The sequence below is a fragment of the Trichoplusia ni genome, chromosome 22, assembly GCF_003590095.1.
Source record: "Trichoplusia ni isolate ovarian cell line Hi5 chromosome 22, tn1, whole genome shotgun sequence".
NCBI classification, from domain to species: domain Eukaryota; kingdom Metazoa; phylum Arthropoda; class Insecta; order Lepidoptera; family Noctuidae; genus Trichoplusia; species Trichoplusia ni.
This window is the reverse complement of record NC_039499.1, coordinates 470,017-477,977: the sequence shown is the minus strand read 5'-3', so window position 1 is coordinate 477,977 and position 7,961 is coordinate 470,017. Positions and strand designations below refer to the sequence as shown.

The following is a 7,961-nucleotide window of genomic DNA, read 5'->3' as shown; positions in this document are numbered from 1 at the left end:
GAAGGCTTTAATTGAATACTGTTGTGAATAGGGTTTGGGCATCAAACAAAAACAATCATGTATAAAACTTAATGTATAATTATGATATTTACAGACTTACTTTATATAAAACAAGTAATTTTATAGCTATCAATATATACTCATTACAACAAGTCATTAATAATTTACATGATGTTAAAATAAAAGCAACAGTATACAGATTACTGAAGATTAGCAATTATAAATTGTAATAGCACAAAAATTTACGCACGATATTACTGGAAATGAGAGATTCCATAATTTACATTACGATAAAATTATATACAGACATAATTTTTAAAGAATGTTTATCGATATAATTTGTTTAAAATCATTACCGCAATACATGCGTGAAGTCGTTGTTGATTTTAAAATTAGATAATATAACAGTTCATCATTCAACTGCAAAAATATATTGATTTTTGTCTGTATATTTAGCGTCATATAAGAAAAGAATATGAAAACCACACATACGTATACATATATCATATAAAAATACATAAATAAATAGTAATTATAAATACGCTACAATTGTAATCTCACAATTGGCATTGCTCGGATTAGTTTAAAAGTACTAAAATACGACATACAAGTTTCATTAACACTTGTTATCGAGGGAATCTAAGTCGCATTGAACTTCGGCGCGGTCTGAGTCACACGCACATTTACATTAAGATTACTTAACATTGAAAAACTTCACTTGGCACAGTTGGTACTATGAGATTTTAAAACAGGACTTTTTTGATTTTGGAAGCAAGACGCCGCACTCTAAAGCGTATCTACTCGCCTTGTCTTACACAAATACCAAGACCCTGATTTAAAAACGTATAGTAAGCATCCTGTTTTGCGATGGTTATTTTTTCGTCTTATTTTGACGATTTCGATTATATTCGACTGATCTCAGATATTCGTCAATAGCTTTTTGAGATTATGTGACGCTAAATATAGCATAAGTGATATATAATCGTCTTACAAATTAAGCATGTATTGCTGTTTCCAGTCGTGTGAAAATAGAAGTTCGCTCTAAGTGTTAATCGTTAACGATCGCAAACACATACATAATACCAATACATATTGAAAAAATCGAATTACAATTATATGACGAAATTGTAACAATCATAATAAAACACTAGAAATTAAAATATTTATATCACATTTGATTTGATAAATAATATCGCTTGTTACGCCTGAAGGAAGGCTTGTCTCACACTAACTTGCCTGGCAACATACACATCGCAACATACAGTGGAGGTCAATGTAAGCTAGCTAAAAGAATTTAGTTGAGCCATAGATCTTTGGAAAATCTGAATGTCTTATTATGTAATATTATATATCGATAAACATCTACGTTTTACCTTATTAATTTTAATTGCAAATCTAACAAAATCGTTTAGAAAAATAAGTCGTCATTTTGGCTTCCATTTTATTCTATAATGGAATGGTCTCAAGAATAACCATTATTCAACATTTTTGTAGCTTGCTATCATAATTTTGTATAATGTACTGTGATTACGCATTGACTTAACATAACAGGATAACTACGATATAAAAACACGTGTAAAGAAATCTATCTTCAGACTGATGCATAGTTCGTGTTGCGCAGTGACTCGCCGCGGCCCGAGCCCGGCGGCGCGCCCGCCGACATCACATCTGAACCTCCATAACACACGTCACACGAAATGGCACCGCTACTGAACAATACATCGTTTTAAAAAATATTTATAACTGATTCCTATCTATTAGTTACACTAAGAAGAATTAATCTATACAGTAATATAAAAAGTTTCAACGCTAGTTTCAAATAATTTCACTCGTCAGCCAAACGAGCCGACTGTATTATTGCTCTCTAACTATCGAGCCGATCAGGAAATACAATGTCTCGACGTGAAACGGAACGTGTAACATTATGAAATAATGACCGTAATCTCAGAAGGCGTATAATAATGTATTTAACAGCTACAGCTTTATAATAGCTTATTCAATCATTAAATAGTGATTTAGTTCGTTCAATGCTTGAATACCTTACACTAGAGTTAGGCTAGAGCGAGATGGGTGTCAGGCGGCCCGCCGGTGTCCGCGGGGCCTCGCAAGCCTCTACCAACTAGTTACGCGTCTTACATTGAGCTCATTATATTTTGTGTTATTTTAATAACGACTGTGTTCTATTAGTGTGTTTTATAATCACCGAGTATATCCCTGTACTTAGGAATCTCATAACTGGACCAGTATTCTTATCAATAGTCACAAACAAAGTGCCTATGTTCAAATGATCGACGTGTATGCTTCGGTCTTAAGTAATAACATGAATTTTAACAGTAAACAATACATTTACTACTTTTTTTTTTCAGATTTACTTTATTGTTTTTATTATTTTTTATTTTAAATGTATATTCGGTAGATGATAGGTGAAATATCAGCGGCGGTAGTGCAGCAAGTCGCTTCGGGCTACGCTTGAGCAAATAAACGCGGCTCGTGTACATTACCGGGAGAAACGAATACCCATACGTAATAGAACTAACATCTGTGCGCCATTATCACAATGCGGATTAGTTACTCAACACATTTGGAAGCACTTTAAGACCATCAAATGAACATTCGAAAGTTATCTACACCGCTGAGTTGCGCACTTTCATCAACACGTTGTATCTACATAACCAATATAACACCTATGATCACAATGTCAACAAAACGCCACAAATCTAATATACCCCAGTCAGTGTAAGAATACATATTATACGTTTTCAAGTTCACTTTCATAAATGAATTTGTAAAGAAACAATCGTCGAAAATCTGTGGCAGTATCTCAATAACCTAACATCGAAGAAATGCCGCAACTTGTAACTTTAATTTAGAACAATTCAACAGTTCGTCCGGGAAGTATAAAAAGAGCTGTACTTATATAAAATATTGCATTTAGCGCCGCTCTCGGCGGAATCATGTTGTGATCGAACTACCTTACAATACGACACACAAACAAAAAGAATACAAATTGTGACCGTAACATAATACAGTATAAATTTTACGCCAAATAAATAGTTTAAAATTGAATCTAGCTTAACGACTACGGAGCTAAGAGCTAGCAATATAAGAAAAATCACAAGTTTACAAAAAATACAATATGATGGATACGTCTCACATATCAAAATAATACACTCGTAAACGTTACATACAATTCACAGAGTTTGAAAGCGCATAATCTCCACCACAATAAACAGTATCACTAACCTTTCTCGAAGGTCAATTCAAAGAATGTATAGTTATGCTTAGAATACGTCAACTTAATAATATTAAAACGATACCATAATGACAATAATTGTACTCGGCAATAACTACGATACATAGTAGGTAAATTAAAAAACAAAATTGCACTCTCAGTACGCATGTACAAAACGTAACGTCAAAACGGCGGTACAACGCAACTTTAGAATATTCAACACTTTACCGATGCGTTCTGGTAAGTTATTGCATTCAAATCTTCCAGAAAACGGAAGAAGTCAATATAAATAACATTAAAAATCACAGGTGCGGCCGCGGCCGGTGGTCGACGAAGGTGCGGCGCTCGTAGCGAAGAGCGAGCCGCGCCGGTGGTGGGCCGAGTCGGGAAGCGGGCCGGGCCGGGAAGTGGGCCGGGCCGGTGGAGGGCCCAGTCGCGCAGTGGGCCGGGAGCAGGCCGCGACACCCGCGCGGGCCGAGGCGACGCCCGGCCGCGCTCACCCGCTACGCTCCGCTCTGGTTCTAAGGCACAGCCGTCATGGTCTGTGGAATCTAAGATTAAACAATATTGTGAGACATTGTCACCATACTACTCACCATACTTACTAGGTAAAAAGAGAAAACATTAAATGGTGTGTAAAAGTCTGGGTGTCTTTTGACATGTGACTAGAATGTTTAGAAAATTACGGTGTCAAAAAAGAAACTTCACTCATTATCTTCCTCCCATATTAGTCACTTAATTTTTCTTTTCAAAATATTCTTTAGAAGATATCTGACCGTGTTTTGGATATTTGACACGTACAAGTTGAACCGTATGATAAATCATACTGTATGAGTATTGTTCTGTATTGTGTACGTATTATGCAGTAAGTTTACCTAGTAAGATGCTTGCTCTCCTCGTGAACGGCCATCTCGGAGCTCTTGAACTCGTTGAGTTCGCGGCGGATGGCGGCCTTGTCGCGCGGCGTCAGCCGGGTCCACGGCTTGTCCGCGCGCCGGTCGTAGTCGTGAGCCTGGACAACGGTATTATTATTAATAAACAAAGTAGAAACCGAGAAAGAGCCGCCACAAGAGTAGGCCGATCTTAATATTTAAAGCATTTTATCTGAATTGGATAAAAAAAGAAAATCTCAAAACTAATTGGGAAAAGGTTAGATGCAAGAGGTTATCTTCAATTCGTATTTTCATAAAATTTCAGAAGGATAATTCAACAGATTTGAAATTCTACTGCGCAAAGTATTTCCCATTTCGGTAACCATCCCAAAGTGGGCCATCATGTCACAAAAAAAATTCACAGTTTTACCGATGGAACTGTACCAAATAACTGTGTTGATTGTGATAGAGCAAAACAAACCTGTGTAACTTCGATGTAGTCGCTGAAGCGTATAATTTTCTTCTCTTTGAGTTCGTCGACAGTGGGTCGGAAGCTGAGCTTGCGCAGTAGGTATCGTTTTTTCTCTTCTTTTTGCTTCTTCTCCTCGGCGGGTGACTGACCTATAATATTCAAATATTAATAAATTCCACAACACGGTTATTCAAATGAACTAAATGAATCTATTAAAGCTGACAATGTCAGTTTAAAGACAAAACAATAATGGTAGTTAAAAGTTAATGAAATAATAACACACCAATTGTCACGGCTCGTGCATGGTGGTTATTTATTAAGTAGCTTTACACCGCTTGGAGCAACGTGTTGCACTGATAAGTCACAAACACAGCGGTTACGTCTTTGAGACCACATCAAAGAATTAGTATTATAACATTATCCGCGTCCTAATTGTAGTAGATTGAGAACTGATAGTGTAACAGTCACAGTTTTATGTAACTGTTATGTTGTGACGCGTGACGGATGCGTCGGCTCAGCAGGTGCAAGCGCTTAAAACAAGATGGAGGTATATCAATACATCAACATCAGTCAGCTGAGAAAGGGCTTAAATCCGCTTAACGCTTAGAAGCGTGTTGTCAGAGAAAAGACAAGGCGATGAGAGCAGCACACTAGCGCCGTCTGATACAAGTTTGTCTCCCGTATGTAGTGTGAGCGTGTATTGCTTACTTTTGAGTATGTTCCTCTCGACGAGCTCCTCGGCGGTGGGCCGCATGGACAGGCGGCGGATGAGGCGCGCGCCGATGGCCTCCCAGGACTCCTGCCGCTCGTGCTCACTCTGCACCACCAGGATGTTCCTGCGCACACATCACGCACATGTAGCACGACACACAATTCCCCGTATTGCGCTGATGTAACTTTCTCTCCGAACGCTACAACGTACACTAACAGTATTTATTCTCTACACTTGTTCCCGTGCACTGGCAACCGACCGACAATATAAAATTTGCCAAGCTTACGCGAGCCTGAAAATGTTTTCATAATATTCGATTAGCAGCACACTTGGCTAATTCCCAAGTCGCATAATTCAACTCCCTGCCTTAATTAATAAATTAGGGTTGTTCTAGAACGTCACCGTTGTTATGATAGTCGGTGAGTGCGTGCCCCGTGGCGTTATTACCGTGTGATGTAAATATAGAAAACGGTTATTGAATGTGTATTAGTGTTAGTAACACAATGCCAATGCCAAGAGCGAGCTCTCAGAAACAGGAAGAAATAAAACAGTGATAACAATGACTTTGACGGTGCTGACTAAAATAAGTCTCCCAGGCGCGGGGCGGCGCGGCCTGCATTGTGCCAGACGCGCGGAGCGAGCGAGCCGCGCGGACTATTACCGCGCCGCTGCTTATGCAACGCGACACGTGTACCTGTGTTATGCACGCGTCCAGCTGTCAACACTCCGCGACAACATTATCTTCTTAATGAACTTCCCTTACAGTCTACTGAACATTTGTTCGAATATTATAACAACGATGTAATCTGTATTGCACGGCAGTACGGTTCATATTCGTGTTAAAATGCGATATATAAATCTACAATAACATGATGTATCCTATATTCAAACTGCCAATTTTATCTCTCTATGTTTCATATTTCCTTATTTCAATGCCAAATCGTATGAGGCAAAAACACTGTTACAACGATCGTGATAATTTCCATCTAACCGGGATCGATTTTTATGTATGTCGCCACCTTTGAAATAAAACCTAGTATCAAACACGTCGCAACACATTTTGTAAACTGAATGTAATATTGTAATCGTGTTCAATTCCCAGAAAAAAGCTCTTCAATAGTGCCAACCTTCATAAATTAGCCGCTGATTGTAGGTAGTGACATTGACAATGTTGTGACTATGATATAATATAAAAGAATTTCAGTCGTTTTCACGTTATTTTCTCGAGAACACAATGCATGTTGTCAATTGTTACAAAAACTCTTGTGCTATTTGGCAAACGGCAGATTTTTTTGTTCTTGTTTTAAGTTGTTTTATTCGTCTCAACATTCGGTTTTAATATACCTACGTTATAATCTTAATAAAAAGTTTGAGAGACTGAAAGCCATTTCCATAGTAAAAAATGTTAAAGTGGGGCCGATTTTAATAATAAAAAACAACACAAATCTGAGATTTACGTGTATTTTCGCTGTAATTAATTATAACTCTTCGAAAATTTTGAAGATTTACCATAGAAAAACACCCTTCACTTTAGAGCTACTTTAAAACGGTCATCAGCTCTCTGTCCGGGACCTTTACGACTTCCTAGCGCAAAATCGAACGAAAACGTACTTTATTCATCACAAGAAGTACAAATACATAAGTTTCTCGAAGTCAACAGACAAAAAACTAAGACTACTTCGTATGTAAGGTTTAATCCCCAAACATACAAACTTATAGGGCTGCATTTCTTTATTATTTTTTATACAGCATATATGTATTAACTATGGAGGCCTTAAGACCGCAGTGTGGCCCTTACAGCTAATAATAACACTAACATCGCTGTGCCGCAGTTGTTACCTGTTGATGAGCTCCTGGCGGTCGGGGCGCAGCGCCAGCTTGATGTTGAGGCTCTCCTTGCGCGCCAGCTTGGCGGCCACGCGGTCCGACTCGTTCGACTGCTCGTACTCCTCCCACGGACGAGCGTTCTCCTTGTTCTCCATACCGTTGCCAACTCGCACCGGACGATTGCTGCTACAGAATAATTTTACGATATAAAAATTGTTTACAAGTATATTTAGGTACTATGGAAAGCTAATAATGCAGATAACTAAAAAGTCTGCGTAACATATCATCGTATTTCAGTTGTTTTTTTTTTTCGGTAAGGAAACTGGTGTATTTTTACACAGTTAAACCTCATAACAGATTTGAATTACTTTCAAATCGCTGTTAACAAAAACAAAGCCTCAAAATAAATATACTTTTTAAAAAATAGTTATTTTGCTGAAACTGAAAGATCTTACGGTATAATACCGACTTGCGTTACTAAGAATAACGTTGTAGACTCTCAGCCTAGAAATCAATACGATCAAATGAAACTGACACAAATACAAAATACTACAACAAAAATAACATCAAACTCAATAAAAAAAATACTAATTCTATTTGGATTCATATATATTCCTTAATAAAACATTCAAGTCTCAATTTAAATAAAAGAAACCATTACAAAAGTAAATCTATAACTGTATAACCATAATGAAAGACACGTACATGCAACATAGAACAACGACGCATAGAGCACAAGAGAAAACAGCCATAACTTTAAAACAGCACATACGTCACGTACAAACTTGCGTCAAAATCTCCCTCGGGATCTCTGCTATAAAATTTAGGCTCTTTGCACTTATATAA

The 7,961-nt window shown here is 37.7% G+C and overlaps 1 protein-coding gene across 8 annotated transcripts in view; it reads right to left on the bottom strand.

Moving 5' to 3' along the window:
* Positions 1-60: 60 nt before the first annotated feature.
* Positions 61-7,961, bottom strand: part of LOC113504419 (phosphatase and actin regulator 4B) — a 48,626-nt gene continuing 40,725 nt past the window's right edge. For 6 of the 8 annotated variants that reach the window (XM_026886683.1, XM_026886688.1, XM_026886685.1 and 3 more), the window contains 5 exons: positions 7,128-7,301; positions 5,285-5,412; positions 4,586-4,725; positions 4,108-4,244; positions 61-3,783 (listed from right to left, as the gene is read on the bottom strand). In XM_026886683.1, coding sequence (XP_026742484.1) covers positions 3,768-3,783; positions 4,108-4,244; positions 4,586-4,725; positions 5,285-5,412; positions 7,128-7,301 — 595 coding nt within the window. In that variant the 3' untranslated portion in view covers positions 61-3,767. The remainder of the gene's footprint in view (positions 3,784-4,107; positions 4,245-4,585; positions 4,726-5,284; positions 5,413-7,127; positions 7,302-7,961) is intronic. The other 2 variants (XM_026886684.1, XM_026886686.1) reach the window with 1 other exon arrangement.